Source organism: Schistocerca nitens, chromosome 5, assembly GCF_023898315.1.
Source record: "Schistocerca nitens isolate TAMUIC-IGC-003100 chromosome 5, iqSchNite1.1, whole genome shotgun sequence".
Taxonomy (NCBI): domain Eukaryota; kingdom Metazoa; phylum Arthropoda; class Insecta; order Orthoptera; family Acrididae; genus Schistocerca; species Schistocerca nitens.
Window position 1 is genome coordinate 861152672 of NC_064618.1, and position 25560 is coordinate 861178231.

At 41.0% G+C, this 25560-nt stretch overlaps 1 protein-coding gene across 1 annotated transcript in view; it reads right to left on the reverse strand.

Annotated features, from left to right (window-relative positions):
- LOC126259535 (mediator of RNA polymerase II transcription subunit 24) overlaps positions 1 to 25560 on the reverse strand; it is a 158052-nt gene that overhangs the window by 39294 nt on the left and 93198 nt on the right. Inside the window, exons 12-14 of the mRNA XM_049956410.1 lie at positions 21197 to 21374; positions 11365 to 11468; positions 7025 to 7117 (exon numbers count right to left, since the gene is read on the reverse strand). Of these exons, the coding sequence (XP_049812367.1) occupies positions 7025 to 7117; positions 11365 to 11468; positions 21197 to 21374 (375 nt within the window). The remainder of the gene's footprint in view (positions 1 to 7024; positions 7118 to 11364; positions 11469 to 21196; positions 21375 to 25560) is intronic.

The window sequence follows — 25560 nt, forward strand, 5'->3', positions numbered from 1 at the left end:
CCATCAAGAGGAGTGCTACAATTCCCCGCCTGATAATGCAGGTCTACAAACCTACAGCCAACACTATCACAGATTCGACAAACCCTTTGGTTGAGGCCCTCCACTCAGCTAAAAAAGAAAAAAGAAAAAAAGACCACATTCAACTCTGGGAACAATATTGCAAACTGCACCCTTGGCACAAGGGCAGGGCCTTCACCATGTTCGCCGGCTGCCTGTATGAACTGAGGATAGCTTTGGAACCCAAGTGACAGGCATCACTGATGCCAATGTGAACCACAGCTTGCAGACAATTGCACCCTGCAAACTAGATAGCTGCAGGCAAGGCCGCCTCCACATCTCAGATGAGGGCTGCCCGGCAGACATACCGAGGATACATTGGATTTCTTTCCGGCCCTGAACACTGTCTCCCTAAGGGGCTCCATAACATATCTAATGTTGTAGCTCCCAGTAACTATCAAGCCCCTGCCCATATTTGCTTGCTCTGACCCTAAGAAACAGGGTGAATAGGTGAGGCCAGATGCCCAGCCTCTACATTGGCCCTTTGCTTGCAGCGATACAAATGCATCTTGTCCCACCACTCACTTTGCTGTGAGGGTGCATCCACTATGTCGGTTATACTAGAAGATGCCTCAGTAGCACAGCCTGTGGTTGAAACAAGCAACACCTGAGGTGTCCCATGTGATGTGCCAGTTTCTCTGCCACACTACACTCCGAGGCGGCAGCCTAAAGGTGGCCAACCATAGCCAAAACCACATTCAACTGTTTGCAAACTGCAGCCGGCTCCTTCTGCGCCCATACACAGCACACACACATCCTACCCAACCTAAGAAGATTAATTGAACCAATAGTCTGTGATACCTTAATGAACTGTGTTGCTGGCTGTTCAGAAGAAATAAGCTACAGACTGCCTGAATTTACACTTGTGCAAGATTAAGCCTCTTAAATACAAAAATGCACACGAAATTTAAGCACTACACACTACTAAGAAAACACAAGAAAAGTTAAACATGTAACTTGCTGCCCTGGAGACATGTCCCAGGCAAGAACTGGGTCTGGATTGAGTGGCTAACTTGGCTGAACTGAATGGTCACTTGTCTTCAAAACAAACAAATGAGCAACTACTGTGTTACTGACTACCTGAATATACACTTACAAAAATAGGAGATTAAACTTCTTAACTACAAAAACATGCACAAAATTTAAGCAAGATATACTACTGAGAAAACACAAGAGAAACTAAATGCGTAATTTGCTGTCGCTGAGATGTGTCACATGGGACAGCTGGAGCTGAATTACTATGAAGTAAATTTATGGCACAGCTTTGCTAAAAGAATGGAACGACTGATGAGAAACATCGTGGGGCATCAAGGAACTGTGAATTTGATAATGGGAGATGGGGCTACACTACTAGCAGGGTGTCTACTGGTCATGAAGGTAATGAAATTGTCTGTATGATCATGAATCTTGATTTGTGTATTTTCTTTTTCTTTGTTACCTGTATGGCATTTGTACGTCCACTTGGCAAACCATATAAGCAAAGTTGACCTTGGGTCGGGGGGGGGGGGGGGTTATTTTGTTGAAGCATGGCAATGTTAACACAGAACCATATGAGGTATATACACCTAGTGGAAAACACTTGATAAACTGGACCAATAGAAAGAAATAAGTTTAGACTAAGGTGTGTTATGAGCAAATGTGGCTTTGACATTAGTGCCTGTGGTATTTCATGGGTAAAAACACCTACAAGAGGAAAGATAACAATATTACGAAAAGAATAGATTACTTCTCACCTTAAGGGGAGATAATAAGTTGCAGACAAACATAACGAAAAGACTGCTATATATTTTAGCTTTCGGCCAAAAGGCCTTCTACTGAAGTAGAGAACAGACTCACATTCACAGGCAAAACACACATGCATGACCACTGCCACTGTGAACTGTGACCAGACCTGAGTTGTAAATGCACCTGATGGGAAGAGCAATCTCATACCGGTAAGGAGCAGAAGTAAGGTAGGGAATGGGCGGTAGCAGGGAAGTTAGGGGAAGGTGCTGTACTACTTGTGGAAATGTGCACGGATGCGGTGAGCACACGGTATGGTTGCTGCGAGCAGTCGGAAGAACTGGGGAGGGGAGTAGTGGAAGAGAAGAGAAGTAGAAAAGGGGAAAAGGACTAGTGGATGTGTTGTACTGGAGTGGGATAGGTAAGTGGAGGACAGACTAGCAAAGATTGAGGCTGGGAGGTTACAGGAACAGAGGATATTTTGTGAGAGAGTTCCCATCTGTACAATTCAGAAACACTCATTGGCATGGGTAGGAAGGGTCCATACTGTGCACGCTATGAAGCAGTCATTAATATGAAGCACACTGTGTCAGGTAGCATGTTCAGCAACTGTGTGATTTAGTTGCCTCTTGTCCACAGCTTTTTGGTGGCTGTTCATGCAAACAGACAGCTTGTTAGTCATCATGTCCACACAGAAAGCAGCATAGTGGTTACAGCACAGTTTGTAGATCACATGAAAGCTTTCACAAGTAGCTCTACCTTTGATGGTATAGGAGATACCTGTGAGCAGACTGGATTAGGTGGTGGTGGGAGGATGTGTAGAACAAAACTTGCATGTAGGTGTATTACAGAGGTATGAGCCAGGAGGCTAGGCGTTGGGAGCAGAGATGGAGTACTGGTGGACAAGGATGTTGATTAGGTTTGGTTGTCGGGGGGAATACCACTGTGGGAGGGGTGGGAAGGATTGCGGGTAGGATATTCCTCGTTTCAGGGCACAATGAGAGGTAGTCGAAACCCTGGTGGAAAAAGTGATTTAGTTGCTCCAGTCCTGGATGATACCAAGTCATGAGGGGAATGCTCCTTTGTGGATGGATGGTGGGTATGTGGGAGGTGGTAGGTAATTCAAGAGACAAGGTGTGTGAGATTTGTTGCTGTACAAGGTTGGGAAATTAATTTTGGACTGTGAAGGCCTCAGTAAGATCCTTGGTATATTTGGAGATGGACTGCTCATCCCTGCAGATCCAACAGGAGCTTGTGGCTAGACTGTAGAGAAGGGACTTCCTAGTATGGAATGGGTGGCAGCTATCAAAGTGAAGGTACTGCTTGTGATTATTAGGTTTGGAGGTACTGATGTAGCCATCCTTGAGGTAGAGGTAACACCGAGGAAGGTCGCGTGTTGGGTTCAGGAGGACCATGTGAAGCAAATGAGGGAGAAGGTCTTGAGGTTCTGAAGGAATGTGGATAGGGTGTCCTCACCCTTGGTCCAGATCACAAAGAAGTCATCAATGAATGTGAACCAGGTGAGAGGTTTGGGATTCTGCATGGTTAGGAAGGATTCCTCTAGATGGCCCCCAGAAAGGTTAACATAGGATGGTGCCATGCGGGTGCCCAACACTGTACCATGGATTTCTTTTGGAAGTGAGTTCTTTGTAGGAGAAGTAATTGTGGGTGAGCATATAGTTGGTCATGGTGACTAGGAAGGATGTTGTAGATTTGGAGTCAGTCAGGTGTTGGGAAAGGTTGTGTTCGATGCCATGGGCATTCTCAATGTTAGTGTAGAGGGAGGTGGCATCATGCTGGATTTGTGTAAGGCCTTCTTCCGGTCCCTACAGTGGAAATACCTTTTTCAGTACCAACCATAGCAATCAGACCCAACCGAAAACAAATACTGAAACCGGCATGACTCAGTTCACTCCTCCATCCAACAGTGGCCTACCACAAAGCAGCCCCTGTTAACATTCCAGAATTTCTTAACCTCAAAACCTAGCCTCACCATCATTCAACAAATCCCTCCACATGGAAATCAACTTTATATATGCACAAAGAAATGCAATCCACCACCTAAAAACTGATTCCGACCTTATAGACCATCCTGCTGACAAAGGCTCCACCACTATAATTTCGAACCACAGGGATTACCAGGATGAGGGACTCAGTCTGTTGTCAGATTTGTCCACCTACAAACTCTACAGCATTGACACCATTCCAGAAATACAATAGGATCTCCAATCCTTTCTTAGATCCTTGGGCCCAGCCCAGAACCTCTCCCCCGGTCTCTCTCTCTCTCTCCTTTCTCTTTCTCTCCCCCCCCCCCACCCCCCTCACTCTCCCCTAGTGCTCAATGCACTCCTCCCTTCTACATGCATACTTAAGTACATAAACCCAACCATCCAGGGCACTCCACTGTGGCCTGTTATTGTGCCCTCACTGAGAGAATCTTTCCTCTTGTCGACCACCATCTTCAGCCTATTACCCATAGCCTTCCCACCTATATAAAAGACATAAACCATTTCCTCCACTGACTCTGAACAGTTTCTGTTCCTTAATCACATGGCACCCTGCTCGTCGCTTCTGATGCCACAATATCCCCAAATGCCAATGGCCTTGCTGCTATTGAAAACTATCTTCCCAAATGACCAACTGACTCCAAATCTACAACCTTCTTCCTGGTCACTACATCCTCATGCACAAGTACTTCTCCTTCGAAGAAATCGCCTACAAACAAATCTATGGTACAATAATGGGCACTCCGCAGGGCACCATCCTATGCCAACCTATTCATGGGCCATCTAGAGGAATCCTTCCCAGCAAATCAGAGTCTGAAACCCTTCACCTGGTTTATATTTATTGATGGCATCTTCGTGATCTGGACTGAAGACAAGGACACTCTATGTACATTCCTCCAAGACTTCCTCCTTCCCGATTCACTTTACTTGGTCCTCTACAACCCAACAAGCCACCTTCCTTGATGTTGACCTCCACCTCAAGGATGGATACATCATTACCTGCATTTGTAACAAACCTAACAGGGACAAGGCAATACCTCCACTTCGACAGCTGCCACCCATTCCATACCAAGAATCCCTTCCATGCAGCCTTGCCATCCATGGCTGTTGGACCTGCAGTGATGAACAGCCCATCTCCAAATATGCCAAGGGTAAATCACCCTCCCAACCTCATACAGACATAGATCACCCATGCCTAGTCTCTCCAGTCACCTACCACATCCCACTTACCCAAGGTTCGGCCACAAAGGAGCATTCACTTTGTGGTTCAGTACCACACAGGACTCTAGCAACTGAATCATGTTCTCCACCGGGGTTTCGACTACCTCTTGTAGTGCCCTGTAAACAGGAATATGCTACTCAATATCCTTCCCACTCATCCCACAGTGGTAGCTTACGCAATATCTTGTGCATCACTACTCCATCCCTGCTCCCAACCTCTTGCCTTATGGCTCATACCCCTGCAAAACATCTAGATGCAAGACTTGTTCCACTCATCCTCCCACCATCAACTACTCCAGTCCTGTTACAGGTTTCTCCTATCCCATCAAAGGCAAGTGTACAAGTGAAAGCTGTTATACGATCTATGAACTATGCTACAACCACTGTGCTGCTTTCTATGTGTGCATGATGACTAACAAGCTGTTTGCATGAATGGCCACTGTCAAACATTAACCAAGAGACAGCTGAACCCCAATTGCTGAACATGCTGCCCAAACAATGTGCTTCACTTCACTGACCGCTTCACAACCTGCGCCATCTGGATCCTTCCTACCACCAGCTTTTCTGAATTGTGCAGATGGGGACTCTTCCTGCTATATATCCTATGTTCCTGTAACCCCTGAGCCTCTATATTAACCAGTCCCTGCGTTCCATTTACCCATCCCTTTCCCTGTTTCCAGTCCAGCACACTATAGTCTTCTATTTCTTCAACACACTCACTAGTCTTTTTCTAATAAACCTTCCAACTGCACTAGCAACCCTACCTGTCCCCACTGCACAAAAATGGCTCTGAGCACTATGGGACTTAACATCTGAGGTCATCAGTCCCCTAGAACTTAGAACTACTTAAACCTAACTAACCTAAGGACATCACACACATCCACGCCCGAGGCAGGATTAGAACCTGCGGCCGTAGCGGTCGCGCGGTTCCAGACTGGAGTGCCTAGAACCGCTCGGCCACAGCGGCCGGCCCCCACTGCACCCCTGCACCTTCCCACAAGTAGAACTATAACCCCCCCCCCCCCCCCCCCCGCACTCTGCTATCTTTCCCTCTACCCATCCCCTACCGCCTCCTCATCCTCACCACTGCATTGCTGCTCACATTAGGTGCAGTTAGCATGGAACTTGCTCTGTCCAGCCATCCTGATTTAGGTTTTCTATGGTTTTCCATGTTTTTTCCTAAGTCATTTCAGGCAAATGGATTTGCATGTTATCAAAAATCCAGACATGATATTTAAAACTCTCTCAGCATACAGACTGTTGTGTAAAATTTCAGATGAACTGCCTGATGTCAGTAATTTTATGTTGCAAAAATTTAGTGCTATAACTTTTCAGGTTCACGATTAATCCTGGAGGGCACTCTTACTGACAACTGCTGATGGCAAAACTATAATACGGGTTTCCAATGATTTAGAAAAAATGGTTCAAATGGCTCTGAGCACTATGGGACTTAAAAATGATTTAGAACTATCTGATTAGTGACAACAAAGAGATCTCATTAACACATGCAACACAATGAAAAAATTAGGTGTAGAACACTGTGTTACACAAATATTAATGTCATGAATACACAGCAATGTTCTTTTTTCAGTTTATAGGTATGCAGACAAGATACGAATCTTTCTTTCCCCAATATTTCTGTTGAAAACCTAACCACTATCAGGGCAAGTAACTTCTGAGCATAAACGCATACATCCTTATACTTTGTTAAACAATGACCCCATGACTCAAAGGTGTACTACGAAGGTAAAGGTATATCTGTCACAGATGACATATTGATTATGTAACTTGAATTTCGCAGTATATCTGTCAGCCATATGTTCTCGGTATCACAAGTAATAAACAGCATGAACTTGCAGTCGGAAGTCAGTCAATGGCTAGACACCTTTCAGCTGAAATATCAAAAGGAAGAAATAATCATGGCTCAGCTACAGCCTGTACACTGATGGAACATTCTATTTGCTACGATACCTTAAAGAAACAAACACAACTCTTCTCTGACATCAAATCTTTCTTACCTGTGTGACAGGGTTATTCCCTTAACTTTTGACTGTGTGGGAGGATACACATCATACTGCATTTTTCTGATGATTTGGAACATCAGGCCAGCTCTGAAACACAAGTCATGAAAGCTAAGAAATAAAGGAACTAAGCACTATTAGACCATCAACTGCTGTAAAAATTGCAATAGAATCTCATTAAACTTGAGACGATTGGAAAATAACAACCAAGCAGTTGCAAAAATAAAGATTTACTAACCCCTTACCATAGTTACAACAAGTATAAGTCCATCTTCTTCATGAATGGATATGAACATATTGTCTTTAATTGTGCAACTGGTTGGCTGTTATTTTCCAATTCTATCGAGTTTCTATGTGCATCATTTTTTAGCGCATGCACGTTGCAAATTCTAGAATCCTATTATGTAAAAATTTCTTCTTGTATACTTCTAACTCTGAATGAAGGTAGGTTACTGCTTATCATTGGCATCACGGTCAAGTTGGAAAGGATTGAGGAAAGAAATAGGCCACTTTGATAAATCATAAAGCCTAAACAACAAGTTCTAAATGTGGATCTGAAACCTACTTCTCCTTAATATGCCCAGTGACTTACTAACTGCCACCTTACTTGGCCTCATCAAACTGAGACAGTTCTCTCTCATTATTTCCACTGGATGTCAAAGTGTTGGCAATTGACCCACAGGGACAAGACTATAGTACTTACAGTGTGCAGAGGGGCTTTTAAGCAGCCTTATGTCCCATATGTGAATGAAATGGGAAGAAACCTAATATGGGGTGCAACAGGAAATGTCCTCTGTGCACAGTTAATGTAAACTGTCAATCCGTGTTTACAATAATCACATACACTATGTACAGTTTTGGACACATCATGGCATTATGCTTCTATGAAGAAGATACTGATGTCTGCTAAACCAATACTAAGTAAATTTCTATAATATACTTCTTATACTTTACATACATGTAATTTTGTAGGCTTCTGAAGATAAGATTAATTCACAGAAACTGGTAAAGTGAAATAAAAATACATTTCAACTGATGACTGAATTTTAGAACATGTTTTTTGCTCGAGTATCATGTCGTTTTTGGAAACCCAGAATCTACTATGTAGGAATCAACATGGATTCCGGAAACAGCGATCGTGTGAGACCCAACTCGCTTTATTTGTTCATGAGACCCAGAAAATATTAGATACAGGCTCCCAGGTAGATGCTATTTTTCTTGACTTCCGGAAGGCGTTTGATACAGTTCCGCACTGTCGCCTGATAAACAAAGTAAGAGCCTACGGAATATCAGACCAGCTGTGTGGCTGGATTGAAGAGTTTTTAGCAAACAGAACACAGCATGTTGTTATCAATGGAGAGATGTCTACAGACGTTAAAGTAACCTCTGGCGTGCCACAGGGGAGTGTTATGGGACCATTGCTTTTCACAATATATATAAATGACCTAGTAGATAGTGTCGGAAGTTCCATGCGGCTTTTCGCAGATGATGCTGTAGTATACAGAGAAGTTGCAGCATTAGAAAATTGTAGCGAAATGCAGGAAGATCTGCAGCGGATAGGCACTTGGTGCAGGGAGTGGCAACTGACCATTAACATAGGCAAATGTAATGTATTGCGAATACATAGAAAGAAGGATCCTTTATTGTATGATTATATTATAGCGGAACAAACACTGGTAGCAGTTACTTCTGTAAAATATCTGGGAGTATTCGTGCGGAACGATTTGAAGTGGAATGATCATATAAAATTAATTGTTGGTTAGGCGGGTACCAGGTTGAGATTCATTGGGAGAGTGCTTAGAAAATGTAGTCCATCAACAAAGGACGTGGCTTACAAAACACTCGTTCGACCTATACTTGAGTATTGCTCATCAGTGTGGGATCCGTACCAGATCGGGTTGACGGAGGAGGTAGAGAAGATCCAAAGAAGAGCGGCGCGTTTCGTCACAGGGTTATTTGGTAAGCGTGATAGTGTTACGGAGATGTTTAGCAAACTCAAGTGGCAGACTCTGCAAGAGAGGCACTCTGCATCGCGGTGTAGCTTGCTGTCCAGGTTTCGAGAGGGTGTGTTTCTGGATGAGGTATCGAATATATTGCTTCCCCCTACTTATACCTCCCGAGGAGATCGCGAATGTAAAATTAGAGAGATTAGAGCGCGCACGGAGGCTTTCAGACAGTCGTTCTTCCCGTGAACCATACGCGACTGGAACAGGAAAGGGAGGTAATGACAGTGGCACAAAAATGCCCTCCGCCACACACCGTTGCGTGGCTTGCGGAGTATAAATGTAGATGTAGATGTAGATGTAGAATTTTACTCTGAAAATTGTTTTGACATATGATGTTGCCTCCTAAAGCTACCAATGGACTGTTACCATAACCTTGCCACACTGCCCTGAAATAACTCTGTACAGAAGCGGTCATTCATCCTCGAACCACTTCAATACATTCTGCAATGAATAAGATTGTTGCTATTACATTGACACATGCTGATAAAGAATGAGTGTGCAATAAACTGCAGCTACATGGAAGGAACAAAATAATGGAATTTTGCTTTAACCCTTTGAGCCCCATTGGTTTCTGCTTAAAACCACCATTTTTTTTTCTTTTTAAATACCAGAGCCTTTTGCATGAAACCACTGATGCTACTGCATGACAGAGACTTCTAGTGGTACACTGAGGTGCCTCTACCTCTACAAATGTTATGCTTTGTAACAGTCACTTATACCATTCAGAGCAACAGTTGGCGCAGAGATTGTGCTACGTGATTGTAGGCGATTTTGACATGAGATTATTTTTATAGAGGCCAAGTTGAAGAGATCACTGACAGTGAAAGTAACCATATCTAAGTTATTGTAACATCATACGAAAGCGCTGGCAGGTCGATAGACACACAAACAAACACAATCATACACACAAAATTCTAGCTTTCGCAACCAACTGTTGCTTCATCAGGAAAGAGGGAAGGAGAGGGAAAGACGAAAGGATGTGGGTTTTAAGGGAGAGGGTAAGGAGTCATTCCAATCCCGGGAGCGGAAAGCCTTACCTTAGGGGGAAAAAAGGACAGGTATACACTCGCACACACACCCATATCCAACCACACTGTGTGTGTCTGTGTATGTGTGGTTGGATATGGGTGTGTGTGCGCGAGTGTATACCTGTCCTTTTTTCCCCCTAAGGTAAGTCTTTCCGCTCCCGGGATTGGAATGACTCCTTACCCTCTCCCTTCAAACCCACATCCTTTCGTCTTTCCCTCTCCTTCCCTCTTTCCTGATGAAGCAACAGTTGGTTGCGAAAGCTAGAATTTTGCGTGTATGATTGTGTTTGTTTGTGTGTCTATCGACGTGCCAGCGCTTTCGTATGGTAAGTCACATCATCTTTGTTTTTAGATATATTTTTCCTGCGTGGAATGTTTCCCTCTATTATTGTAACATCAGTTTGAGTTTCTACTACTGCTTTTATGAGTATAACGAAAATGAAACCACTGGAACAGTATGTAGCTGTGACATAAAATTTATTAATTTTTAGACCCATTTTGCTTGTTATTGAGGACTATAATTTGTTTTAGGTGTTATGGGTTCATGGAAGTTTTGAAATGTGGGCTTTCGTCTAGGAAAAATGCAAATTTGCTTTCAAATACACTAGTCCCAGTTGTTCTAAAGTGAAACAACCTCCTTAAAACAACTGATTGTTTACCTTTTGCCAATTTCATCTTATATTCTTTGCTTACTAATGATAGAAAGATTAATTTTGTGAAAAAATTACATTTATATTCCAAAGAGTCACCACCTCCCTAAAACAATTAATTGATTGCTTACTAGTTGTCAATTTCTTATTGTCTTCATTGCTCACTATAATAATAAAGGTTAGGTATGTGAAAAATTTTAAATTTATATTTTTTTCATATTGCTGGAAATAAAAGGGTTAAGTAATGGAGTAGCACTTTCTAAGCAGTTAAACAAGAGGTGGCACATGTAAATCACCACGGAAAGGAACGAAAATGAAATTAAAAGAATAATCTACAAATTAGGGGTATTATTTATACAAGAGATAATAGATTTTCCATGGAAACCTTCATTTTCTTACATTAATAATGAACAATTAGTAAAAACTGAAATAGGTAACAGCTACAAAAGTAGTCAAATTGATAGGGTAAGTTCTTCAATAATTTTGTAATAAGCACAAACAATGGCACATATCTTTAAGTGATGCAGAAAAATGTGTTTCTTTCACTAAGTATTCTCCTGTAAACTATGCTACTTCACTCTCTGGTACACAGAAGTTGTCCTCCCTCTTGGAGACTAACGTAATTTAATCAATACAATTATTATTGTACTTACCTCTCCTTAAAATTATCTGGCTGATTTATTTCTTCAGTTGTTAATGGTGTCAAAAACTGCTGCACCATGTTCATTGGTTTTAGTAGCACCTCTTGTGGCAGGATCTGAATAGATAAATGGATTAAGTGGCACCTTAAACCAACTGATTAAATGGGGTTCACAATGCAAAATTTAATCAAATGTACCATAAATACTAATACAGTACGGTAGAGACATGTCACATGTTAAGTACAGTTTACTGACTTTATTGTTTCAGCCTAACATGTTACTCTCTTATTTGCAAATAAGTTACCACTGGGTAAACAATGATGGCAGCACACAGTAACAGCATGCTCATTAGTAATGTTTTCACACGATGAAGTCACAAAGTATATCAAGGCCACCATGTGAGTAATATGTTTACACACTCATATGGCCCACCTCAACATCCCATCACTATAGTGCATGGGTTGAACGAGAAAACAGGAATACTGTGAAACATCAGCTTGAAGATAAATGCAGATGCTAGCCAAGCTGGATAGTTCTGCTGTTGTGTTTGACCACGAATAGCAATTGTGCAATATCCTTAACACTTTGCAAGAATTGTGACGAAAACTAAGAGGAGGACAGCTGTAAAAATCACTGCAGAACTCAATGTTGCTCTCACGAGCCCTGTTAGCACCAAAACAACATGAAGGGAGCTCCATGAACAGGGTACTGCAGGGCAAGCTTGAATTTCAAAACTACTCATCAGTAACAGGAGAACATGATGTCACAGCCACAACATCTGCACTCCGGAGCAATGGAAGAAAGTAATTTGACTGGATGAGCCTTGTTTCCAGCTTTGGGTCATGTTTATGTCCCAAGAGTGAAACATGGTGGGGTTCAGTGATGATTTGAGCACCCATATCATGGTGTTCCATGGGTCCCACGATTACTCTGCAACAGCACATTACTGCCAAGGATTATGTAGCTGTTTTGGCTGATCAGGTCCATCCCATGGCACAATGTTTGCTCCCAAAAGGTCATGCTGTACTCCAAGATGATGAGCCCATATTTAGACAGCACACCATTGTCCAGAACCGGTTCCGTTAGCACAAGGACTGCAGTCACCAGATCTCATTATCATTGAGCCTTTGTAGTCTGTTTTGCAGATAATGGTGTCTGATCACTTTCTATATCCATCATTATTACCTGAACGTGCCACTGTTTTGCAGGAAGAAAGGTCTAAGATTTCCTTGAAAACCGTGCAGGACCTGTATTTATCCATTCTGAGACAACTGGAAACTGTTTTGAATGACGATTGGTTTCATAAACTGTATACTACATGGTAATGTGTTGTGTTTTTGGTGTTTCCATATTTTTGTGCCCACTGCACATTAACTATTTTGTAATATAAAAGTTATTTAAGATCAACAGTAAAATCAGAATAACATTATGCGCCAGTTTTAGATGACATGCTGTATTTTGAAGTGCAACACAGTTATGCATGTAAAGGAAATAAATGTGAAAAGGTACCTTACTGAAACATTTTAACATGCAATTATTTAAACTTAAAATGAACTTAATTCCACTGTGTATTCACTGTATCTGTTTTCCATGTGGTCCTTAGAATAAAACACCACAGAAACCAGAAAAATCACTGATTTGGGTATAATGCAAAGTTTACATTAATGTGGACCTACAAATCTGACAGTGCCTGACCAATCAGGGGAACAGCTAAACTGTGCCTGATTATTACTCAGAAAACTCACCTGTAAAACAGAGAGATGACACACTATAAGAATACCTCACAAGTGACGAAATGCTAGTAATTTTTAATGAACATTTGCAGTCAATGCCTTTACATGTACACTGAGTTGAGAAAAGTCATGGGATACCTCCTAATATCGTGTTGGATCTCGTTTTGCCCAGTGTAGTTCAGCAACTCAATGTGGCATGGACTCAACAAGTCGTCGGACTTTCCCTGTAGAAATACTGAGTGATGCTAACTCTACAGCCATCAACGATTGCGAAAGTGTTGCTGGTGCAGTATTTTGTACACAAACTGACCTCTTGATTATGTCCCTTGTGGGGTGATCTGGGTGGCCAAATCATTCAGTCGAATCGTCCAGAATGTTCTTCAAACCAAACACAAACTGTGGCCTGGTGACATGGTATTTTGCATCCATACAAATTCCATTGTTGTTTGGGATCATCAACTGCATGAATGGCTGCAAAAGGTCTCCAAATAGCCAAACATAACCACTTCTGGTCAATGATCAGTTCAGTTGGACCAGAGGACACAGCCCATTCTATGTAAACACAGCCCACAACATTATAGAGCCACCACCAAGTTGCACAATGCCTTGTTGGCAACTTGGGTCCATGGCTTCATGAGGTTTGCACCACACTCGAACCCTACCATCAGCTGTTACCAACTGAAACTGGGGCTCATCTGACCAGACCAGGCTCATCTGACCAGACCACAGGTCTCCAGTCATCTTGGGTCCAAACGGTATTATCATGAGCCCAGGAGAGGCACTGCAGGTGATGTTGTGCTGTTAGCAAAGGCATCATGTCAGGCATTTGTTGTAAAACTCCGATAACACCAACTTTTGCCACACTGTCCTAACAGATATGTTTGTTGTATGTCCCGCATTAAGCTCTGTGGTTATTTCATGCAGTGTTGCTTGTCTGTCAGCAGTAACAACTCTACGGAAACACTGCTGCTCTAGGTCATCAAGTGAAGGCTATCAGCCACTGCATTGTCCGTGGTGAGAGGTAACGTCTGAAATTTGGTCATCCTGACACACTCTTCACACTGTGGATCTCAGGATATAGAATTCCCTAATTATTTCTGAAATGGAATGTTGCAAGTGCCTAGTTACAACTACCATTTCGCATTCAAAACCTGTTAATGTCCATTGTGCATCCATAATCATGTTAGAAGCCTTCTCACATGAAACATCTGAGTAAAAACGACAGCTCTACCAATGTACTGCCCTTTTATACCTTGTGTATGCAATACTACCATCATCTGTATATATGCATATTGCTACCGCATGACTTTTGTCACCTCAGTGTAGAGGGAACAGGAATGGCAGAGGAAACTAATTAGACGGAGTGTTTGAAAGAATCTAAGGACACAAAAGTTATTGGTTTCACTGAATGTCATTCACTAAAACTGGTACTGACAGTTGTAGATGCCCTAAGTCCAAGAAGCCGGCCGCTGTGGCCAAGCGGTTCTAGGCGCTTCAGTCCGGAAACGCACTGCTGCTACGGTCGCAGGTTCGAATCTTGCCTTGGGCATTGATGTGTGTGAAGTCCTTAGGTTAGTTAGGTCTAAGTAGCTCTAAGTCTAGGGGACCGATGACCTCAGATGTTAAGTGCCATAGCGCTTAGAGCCATTTGAACAATTTTTTAAGTCCAAGAATAAATGTTGGACGAAATAATAAATACAGTATAATCCCGCTTTTATGTTTCCGTAATTAACTTTTCCTGACATTTATGACTTTTTTTTATCACTCCCATCAAATTTCCTATGCCCACAATGTTAATTTCCACCTGACTTTGTATCAACATATTTATAATTTTCCCACGATTTACGCATTACGAAAAAATGTTTGTGGAGAAAATATGGTGCTCGCATAATGTTGGCCGTCCAGTAGTGTTTACAAATATTAAGTGGTTAAGTTTCTTAACACCAGGGCACTCTACTCAGTGGATTTGAACGGGTAAACAAGTAAAAGTTGTAACAATTTGTGTCGTACCTCCCGCCGCTGCTAGCTCTACTTGGCGTGGTGGCTGATAGGAGTAACTAGGTTCATCCAAATGAAGATATCATGACCAATCACAGCCATTTCCAAACTGTCTCTGCTGTGCAAATGCAGTTTCGTGATTGTTTTGATCCACGTGACACCTTTGTCGAACCATATTTAGCGTGTTTCGGCATATGGCCTCGTGGAGCACTAGCTGACACCGTCATTCACTTTGCGTTGCTGAAATGCTTTTAGTGTGAACACAGTGCGGGTTATGTATTGTATTCATGCTGAGTAAAACGTGTTTCGAGAATTTGTTCTCGTTGTCATTTATGTATGTATTTTTTGTGATGTTACATAAACAATCAATGAGAGTGATTGTGTGTGTGTGTGTGTGTGTGTGTGTGTGTGTGTGTGTGTGTGGTTTTCTACATAACTGATGAGGCACAGTACCTGATAGCCTCAAAAAAGACGAGTACAGTGCAAGAGACGGAGAATAACACATATTCAAACACCATACAAAATACTTATTTACATATTTGCACTTGACAACGAGAAAAAATCCTCGAAATGCGTCATGCTAAGCATAAAAAAATACGTAACTAGAGCAGTATTTTATTATTTAAATAACAAATGACAGCTGCAGGATTTCCAAAAACATCAATTATGACATTTGAAATTAAGTCAAATGTTTCCACTTCCCAGACAGTTACCAATTCCAGTTACATTAGCAGTTTTTATTACATAATAAACCTTTATTAGATAATACAAAATTCCCTGACAAGTCTTTTGTTGCCTGTTATGTACATATATCATACATAAAATGCAAGGGGATATCCTACACGTAACTTTCACAGCTTAAAACATTATTTCCCACATTTTACATTTTCCCATGTTTTACACCATTTTTTTGAAGTCCCTTGACAAGTGTAAAAGTGGGGTTTCACTGTAGTACTGATAAAAGGATGTTATATTTCAATGACTTTCTATTTTTAAATTTGTAAGGAAAAAAAAAAGAAAGTATAAAATGTAGCACCAAAATGCTAAATGAAGGTATGTAAAAATGGATATCAATGATTTTATGAATTCCAATCAGTGTTCCACACTCAAACTTCTTTTAGCTAATAGTTTTTATTTTTGTCAGTTATTTCTACTTTTGTCAGAACGCATAAAATTTCTCCTCATGTTGTTCTGCCACTGCTAATTATTGTCAGCAGAACTGTAATAGCCAACCATGCCATTCTGGAACCAATAATGTGAAAGTTTCTGTGATGTGATAGTATGTTGTAAGGATCATGTTATTATTCACAACAGTGAAAAGTAGTGTTCATTATGAAATATACCAGGAAAGAAAAGAGAGGAGTCGCATGACACGAAAAAGAGACATTAGTTGAGAATGGGGTAGACAATGTTGTAGCCTACCCTCAAGTCACTCAACCTGTACTTGGAGCAAGTAGTACAGGAAACCAAGGGAAAATTTGGAAAGGAAATTAAAGAAATAAAAGCTCTGAGGTTTGTCGATGGCATTGTAATGTGTCAGAAATGGCAAAGGACCTGGAAGACCTGTTGAATGGGATGGGTAGCAGTAATGGAATGTGTTGTGGACTGTTAAGGCAGCCAGTCCACAGTGAAGTAGCCGAAAGGGCACGCGTCAACTCACGCCGTCTGGCGTTGAGTCTGGAACAGGATTCGTAATGAATGTGATAAAGAAAAGAACGTAGCTACTAGAACACTTAACTTTTATATTGTCCTTTGGTATACAGCATTCTGGATGATACAAGTGAGACTCTATCTTGAGGTACATGCAACGTTACAAATGGTTAATGGCGCCTTGCTAGGTCGTAGCCATTAACTTAGCTGAAGGCTATTCTAACTGTCTCTCGGCAAATGAGAGAAAGGCTTCGTCAGTGTAGTCGCTAGCAACGTCGTCGTACAACTGGGGCGAGTGCTAGTCAGTCTCTCTAGACCTGCCATGTGGTGGCGCTCGGTCTGCGATCACACAGTGGCGACACGCGGGTCCGACATGTACTAATGGACCGCGGCCGATTTAAAGCTACCACCAAGCAAGTGTGGTGTCTGGCGGTGACACCACAGAATGTACTTTAATTAAATCAGGTGATTTGGGGGAAATTAGAAACCAAAAGTAGTAGATGACCTTTGCTATTTGGACAGCAAAATAGAGGATATAAAATTCATACTGACAACAACAAGAAAATTATTTCTAAAAAGAGGAATCTGTTAACATAAAATTTAAATTTAAGTATTAAAAATCCTTCTGAAGGTATTTGTCTGGAGTGTAACCTTGCATGAAGTGAAATGCAGACAATACGCATATCAGACAAGATGAGAATAGAAGCTTTTGGAATGTGGTGCTGCAGAAGAGTTCCAAAGATTAGATGGGTAAATCAAATAACTAGTGAAGAGGTAGTGACATGAATTGAGGAAAAAAGAAATTTATGTCACAATCTGACTAAAAGAAGGTTTGCATGATGGGACAAATCTTGAGGCGAAACATCAAAGAATAGTTAGTTTGGTAATAGAAGGAAGTGTGTGTGTGTGTGGGGGGGGGGGGGGGGGGGGGGGGGACAAAAATTGTAAAGCAAAATCAAGGCTACAGTACAGTAAGGAGGTTGAAATAGGTGCAAGTTGGTGTATTTATGAAGAAATGAAACTTGCACAAGACAGACAAGAGTGAAGAGCTGCATCAAACTGGTCTTCAGAGAAGGGTATACCAACAACAGGCAGGAAGGATATTTTGATTTACAGGAATGAAGCTGATGACACTGTGGAGGAAATAGGGGATGAGGACAAGTGTGTGAGATATTAGCATATGAAAATCCAGGAGGTTCCCTTTGCATCATCCTAATGTACTACTGTAAAAGAAGAAAATTACTATTGCAAAATGTCAAAACCTACACTAATTTTACAGCAATGGGCAGACTTTAATGACACATCGATTGAGAATGTGTACATTAGAAAAAAAATGCATCAATAGAATACTAGAAAATCCTTGGTGGAACAAGATCAATACAATGAGTAAAGATATCCATCTGTCATTCAGTGAAAGTAGTGAGCAGCAGAAAGAACACAATACCTTGGCTTACAAATTTTTATCCTTCTCCAAAACACACAGTTAAAATACCCCAGCACTATGACCCAACTTATAGTACGTATATGGTGGGTAAAGCAGGAGAGATGAACAAGGGATTAGAAGGAAAACTGGCTTTAAAGGAAGCCAGGAAAGGGGATAGGAATATAACATAACAGAAAGTACACCTTGTTGTAGTCAGGGACAGCAGTGTGTTTTACATGCTAATATATGAGTTGGGTATTAGAAGGCTGAGGGGATGAACTGAGAGAGAGGGAGGCCACTAAGATAACAGTGTGAAAGAGATTTTGCCTGTTTGGACAACAACACATCCGCTCCATTGCCCCAAAGTCTAGCTTCTCAGGTCAAAGACCGCTTCCTTCACCACCTTCTCAGACATTACCTGTTGGTTTGCTGCTTGCTACGTCATGCCCATATACACAACCATCCCATGGACTCGCTGCCTTTGAACACTGTCTGTTCTAACAGTCTACCAACTCCAAACACACCAACTCATACTTTATGAAAATGAAAAACCATATCCTCATCCCCAACTAAATCTGCTTGGTGGAAATATATGCAATCAATGTCTGTCTTACGAAAGGCACACTGTTGCTTGATGGTCGTGAAGTACGGTAACTGCAGTTTCTGATGCAGAACTCTTGTAAAAATGACATTTTATTATCATAAGATGGTTGAATAATCAGTGAAGCCAAAATTATAAATTTTTAGGACTGGAGACAGATGAAAAAAGCTTTCTTGGAACAATTACATTCAGAATCTTGCAGAAAAAGTCAGTGCTGGAGTTTTCACTATAAGAATGATGCTGAAATATGATAATTTAAATATTTGATTACATTTTGCAGCCTCTGGTAACATAAATAATATTATTACGATTTCAGCTTCTTAGGAAATCATCACCAGATGACTTGAGTATATAAGACAGCAACTCGTTACAATGCGGTCACTGTGTTCCCCTTAGGCAATGTGCCCAGCCTCTGTAAACATGAATACTAGTTTTCACTTCCCTGTGCATTCACAGAGGCTACTCTGATAACGTTACAAATGAGTTAATGTGTTAAATATTTGACATTATGCCTGTAAGTGAGAAAAAGTTTAAAAAAGGTTTGCAATTTTGTTTGAAGTTTTTTGGAAGTTCCCATGTGCAATCATTATCAAACACTGGATGAGTATAGTCTAAGTAATTTGTGCTCCATTTTATGCAAAAGCTGGTACTTTGTGCATCTCAGTGTTAGTGATGTATCTCTTGTACTTGTGTCGTACCAAGCAAAATTTTTGCAAGTACATTCAGCGGTATATGTGGGTATTATCTGCCAAATGTTTTGCAAATAGGATTGGTAGTAAAGAAAAAAGAAATTAAAGTGTCATGACAGATGCTGAGGTCTTACTGCATTAACAACGAAAATGGAGTAATTGATAAACTTTTTCCTTTCACTATTTTGTGGGCATGTCAGTGAGTAAAATCTTTGTAAAGGTTCGAAATTACGTGGAAGTTTATTGCAAGTCACTAAATGCTCTCAATCTCAAATACCAGATGATTGTACCGTATTTACCCGTGTTAAAGTCGACCATTAATGTAAGATGACCCCCCCCCCCCCTTTCCCCTTCTTTTAAGAGGCTCCTTGAGAAAACTATAAACATATTCTGACTAATCAAAATTATAAACTATATTACTCACAAAGTGTCTGCCTAAAACATTAGCATTATACCTATTTTAAACTCAGGCCATTTACTGATTGCCTACATTTTGATAATACAAAGAGAAATAAAATAAACAAAAGGAAATGGTTTACATTAATTTTTATCTTCACTACCTTTTTCATTTGCTATGCGTGTCATCTGGGGTATCACTCTTTTCATCATCACCATCATCCTAGTAGCACAGCCATGAAATTTATATCTTTGTTGTCACAAATATTTAGCCATTCCTTCCAAATATGTTGCAATTTCTGAGGTGGTTGTTATGGTTAGACCAGAGAACACAGATTTTTCTCATGCTGAATACGCATCGGATTTCACTTTTATACTGATGAGAGAATGTTACAATGTTTCTTGCTTACAAACATATTGTCTGCACACTGCTCTCTCATTGGCTGCATAGAACCAGCAGCTGTCATGTCCCCTTTCACTCCCATCATACCTCACAGTGAGCATTGACAACACTGCTACAGGAAACATGTCCTGCAAGAATTTATACTATTGTTATGTATTTGTATGATTTTAAAGTCAATTCAAATGGATTCAGGCGAGCTGCAGTTTAAATGTGGTAGGTGTTCATAAAATATGTATATGATCACAACTGACTCGTGGAGCAAATGACATGCATTACTTGGTCATCTCCAGTGACATTATGTGATGGTTATATTGGAAAACATTGTCCCACAAGAGAAGGTACATTTGACATATTCATCTTGTGATGTGGTCACATGGTTCTCTGTAACACACAATGTTTTTCATGTATCATGTTCTGCTGGAGTTGTCTGAGTATTTCTATGGTATGATCACATTGCTTAAGTATTAGGTGCCTTTGGGACATGATCCTAGCCAGTGGTTTTTAGTTTAATTCTATGTGGAGGCTCATTATTGGTGCAAGCACGTCCAGAAAGCTCACACCAAAGAGTGGCACTGACATGGAACAGAAAGGACAGACAGCATCAGGATTTGACTCGTGCACCATCCACCATCACATATACACCTTCCAGGGACACACAGCTGGCTCTCCCCAGTACTCCCTTGTCAGAAGAGGTTGCATGTCCGTAGCAATAAAAGATTGCATTCCACATTAACCTATCAGTTTTCCTGAAAATATCAGGTAATAAACTCACTGAAACATTTCTCAGAGACAAGTCAAGATATCATCAGTGAAAAGGACTCTGGAAACTAAGTTAGTTTAGTATCAACCTCTAAAAACAATCAACCTCAAAAGAAATTTTATTCAGTGCATTTGATCAAAATACTCTTCATTGCATAGGAAAAAAAAGAAAAAAAAGGAAACCACACATACCTGCATGTAACTACAAAGCCATGTAGCAGCACAAACAGGCAAACATGCCATTCGGCTTCGCATAGCATCCAAGATGCGTTTGACATCTGTTGCAGAGACTATTCCATGTTCCCATGCTTGCAGTACCTCATTGATTGCACTGGGCACATTCAAGCAAACTTCATGCCACTTTACTTGGCTGAAAAAAGGATAAACAAAAATTTTAGTACTTTTAAGTCACTGGCTGTTCATGTTTTTCTCCTCTTTCCTTTCTTTTTCTACTCCCCCAATGGCCACCCTCCCCACAATCTCTACCACATGACCATTTCAGAATGAGATTTCCACTCTGCAGCGGAGTGTGTGCTGATGGTAGAGCACTTGCCCATGAAAGGCAAAGGTCCCAAGTTCGAGTCTCGGTCCAGCACACAGTTTTAATCTGCCAGGAAGTTACATGACCTTTTATTCACAAAACATACAAAGAAATGTAAATAACACTCTTTAAATATATATTACGTAATCAATTTATCATCTTAAGCCTATTCTCTCTCTCTCTCTCTCTCTCTCTCTCTCTCTCTCTCTCGACACAGTTTTTCTCCGTTATTAGAAGCTCACTAAATGCTCTAAAGAACCAGAAAGCATAATTAGTATGGAGATATCACAATACATTTTAATGCAACCAAGTGTTGGGGAAAAAAAAGTGACATAAGTTCTGATACAGAAGGAAGGAAGGTACACTGAAAATCTGGATATGAATTCTTGCATGATAGGTACAAGACCTGACTTTCTCATTACTTGCCAATATAAAAGAGACTTCAGTTGCGGAGACAGTCTATTCACATTCTATGGCTGAGAATATTTACGAGAAGTCAGGACACCTGGTAAATATTTTCTATAACATCACAAAGCAGTGAAAATAGCAACCAAAACCATTGTGTCTCATAATGGGCCCCAATTCACAATAGTCATATTTTCAGATTGTTCCCACAGGAACAGCACAGAGCACATTATCACCTCACTTTCCACCCAACCTTTAACAGTGAAGTCACAGCAGTTGAGACCTTTCACAGTCCACACAAGAAAATCCCTAAAGAGCATGTCTGCCAAAGACATTATCAACAATTTCTAAGTGTGAACAGGTCCATTTCCTTCAATGGCCTCAGCCCAGATACACTGCTAGAGCGGCTAGCAGCACCTGATTTTGCTGCAAAACCACAAACCAGCACTACCAGTGCAGGAGTCACAGCAGTTTTCTCACTTCACGATGCACTCTTCCTACTGGGCACACATTTACAATTGCACACCTGTCTGTAACCTGGGCACCTTGAGGGACAAAAGGACCAGCACAAACTTATCGTCGTGGTTGAAGGTGGGCACACCATCTACCAACTGTGACGATGAAAGTCACAGCTACAGACCCAACGAAATATTGGGAGACGGCAATCTGGAGTGCCTGCCATCACCTGTGGTGCTAGTAGCTGCACAGACCTATAACGTGCCACCCTACTCCACAGGTGTCACTCGTCAGTTTGATCCAGAACATCATAGCTGATGTGCTTCCCCCAGACCCTATTGGCCTCAAATCACTGGTAAGAATATCAATATTGAGTTCTCTCTCCACCAAAAAGCAATACAAGTCAGGTGGTACCGTTTACATGGACTCGATAAACACATTACAATGGATGAGGCCTCAGTAGACAATATCCAACTGAAGCCCACTACATTTTTATTTTACTTATTTATTACAAAAGCATATTTTACAAAGCAGCTTTACTGTATGATTAAATGACGATGGTGTCCTCTTGGGTAAAATATTCCGGAGGTAAAATAGTCCCCCATTCGGATCTCCGGGCGGGGACTACTCAAGGGGACGTCATTATCAGGAGAAAGAAAACTGGCGTTCTACGGATCGGAGCGTGGAATGTCAGATCCCTTAATCGGGCAGGTAGGTTAGAAAATTTAAAAAGGGAAATGGATAGGTTAAAGTTAGATATAGTGGGAGTTAGTGAAGTTCGGTGGCAGGAGGAACAAGACTTTTGGTCAGGTGATTACAGGGTTATAAATACAAAATCAAATAGGGGTAATGCAGGAGTAGGTTTAATAATGAATAAAAAAATAGGAGTGCGGGTTAGCTACTACAAGCAGCATAGTGAACGCATTATTGTGGCCAAGATAGACACAAAGCCCACACCTACTACAGTAGTACAAGTTTATATGCCAACTAGCTCTGCAGATGATGAACAAATTGAAGAAATGTATGACGAGATAAAAGAAATTATTCAGGTAGTGAAGGGAGACGAAAATTTAATAGTCATGGGTGACTGGAATTCGTCAGTAGGAAAAGGAAGAGAAGGAAACATAGTAGGTGAATATGGATTGGGGGGAAGAAATGAAAGAGGAAGCCGCCTTGCAGAATTTTGCACAGAGCATAACTTAATCATAGCTAACACTTGGTTCAAGAATCATAAAAGAAGGTTGTATACCTGGAAGAATCCTGGAGATACTAAAAGGTATCAGATTATATAATGGTAAGACAGAGATTTAGGAACCAGGTTTTAAATTGTAAGACATTTCCAGGGGCAGATGTGGATTCTGACCACAATCTATTGGTTATCAACTGCAGATTGAAACTGAAGTAACTGCAAAAAGGTGGGAATTTAAGGAGATGGGACCTGGATAAACTGAAAGAACCAGAGGTTGTAGAGAGTTTCAGGGAGAGCATAAGGGAACAATTGACAGGATTGGGGGAAAGAAATACAGTAGAAGAAGAATGGGTAGCTCTGAGGGATGAAGTAGTGAAGGCAGCAGACGATCAAGTAGGTAAAAAGGCGAGGGCTAATAGAAATCCTTGGGTAACAGAAGAAATATTGAATTTAATTGATGAATGGAGAAAATATAAAAATGCAGTGAATGAAGCAGACAAAAAGGAATACAAACATCTCAAAAATGAGATCAACAGGAAGTGCAAAATGGCTAAGCAGAGATGGCTAGAGGACAAATGTAAGGATATAGAGGCTTGTCTCACTAGGGGTAAGATAGATACTGCCTACAGGAAAATTAAGGAGACCTTTGGAGAGAAGAGAACCACTTGTATGAATATCAAGAGCTCAGATGGCAACCCAGTTCTAAGCAAAGAAGGGAAGGCAGAAAGGTGGAAGGAGTATATAGAGGGTTTATACAAGGGCGATGTACTTGAGGACAGTATTATGGAAATGGAAGAGGATGTAGACGAAGACGAAAATGGAGATAAGATACTGCGTGAAGAGTTTGACAGAGCACTGAAAGACCTGAGTCGAAACAAGGCCCCGGGAGTAGACAACATTCCATTAGAACTACTGATGGCCTTGGGAGAGCCAGTCATGACAAAACTCTACCATGTGGTGAGCAAGATGTATGAGACAAGCGAAATACCCACAGACTTCAAGAAGAATATAATAATTCCAATCCCAAAGAAAGCAGGTGTTGACAGATGTGAAAATTACCGAACTATCAGTTTAATAAGTCACAGCTGCAAAATACTAACGCGAATTCTTTACAGACGAATGGAAAAACTGGTAGAAGCGGACCTCGGGGAAGATCAGTTTGGATTCCGTAGAAATGTTGGAACACGTGAGGCAATACTAACCTTACGACTTATCTTAGAAGAAAGATTAAGAAAAGGCAAACCTACGTTTCTAGCATTTGTAGACTTAGAGAAAGCTTTTGACAATGTTAACTGGAATACTCTCTTTCAAATTCTGAAGGTGGCAGGGGTAAAATACAGGGAGCAAAAGGCTATTTACAATTTGTACAGAAACCAGATGGCAGTTATAAGAGTCGAGGGGCATGAAAGGGAAGCAGTGGTTGGGAAAGGAGTGAGACAGGGTTGTAGCCTCTCTCCGATGTTATTCAATCTGTATATTGAGCAAGCAGTAAAGGAAACAAAAGAAAAATTCGGAGTTGGTATTACAATCCATGGAGAAGAGATAAAAACTTTGAGGTTCGCCAATGACGTTGTAATTCTGTCAGAGACAGCAAAGGACTTGGTAGAGCAGTTGAATGGAATGGACAGTGTCTTGGAAGTAGTGTATAAGATGAACATCAACAAAAGTAAAACGAGGATAATGGAATGTAGTTGAATTAAGTCTGTTGATGCTGAGGGAATTAGATTAGGAAATGAGACACTTAAAGTAGTAAAGGAGTTTTGCTATTTAGGGAGTAAAATAACTGATGATGGTCGAAGTAGAGAGGATATAAAATGTAGACTGGCAATGGCAAGGAAAGCGTTTCTGAAGAAGAGAAATTTGTTAACGTCGGGTATAGATTTAAGTGTCAGGAAGTCGTTTCTGAAAGTATTTGTATAGAGTGTAGCCATGTATGGAAGTGAAACATGGACAATAACTAGTTTG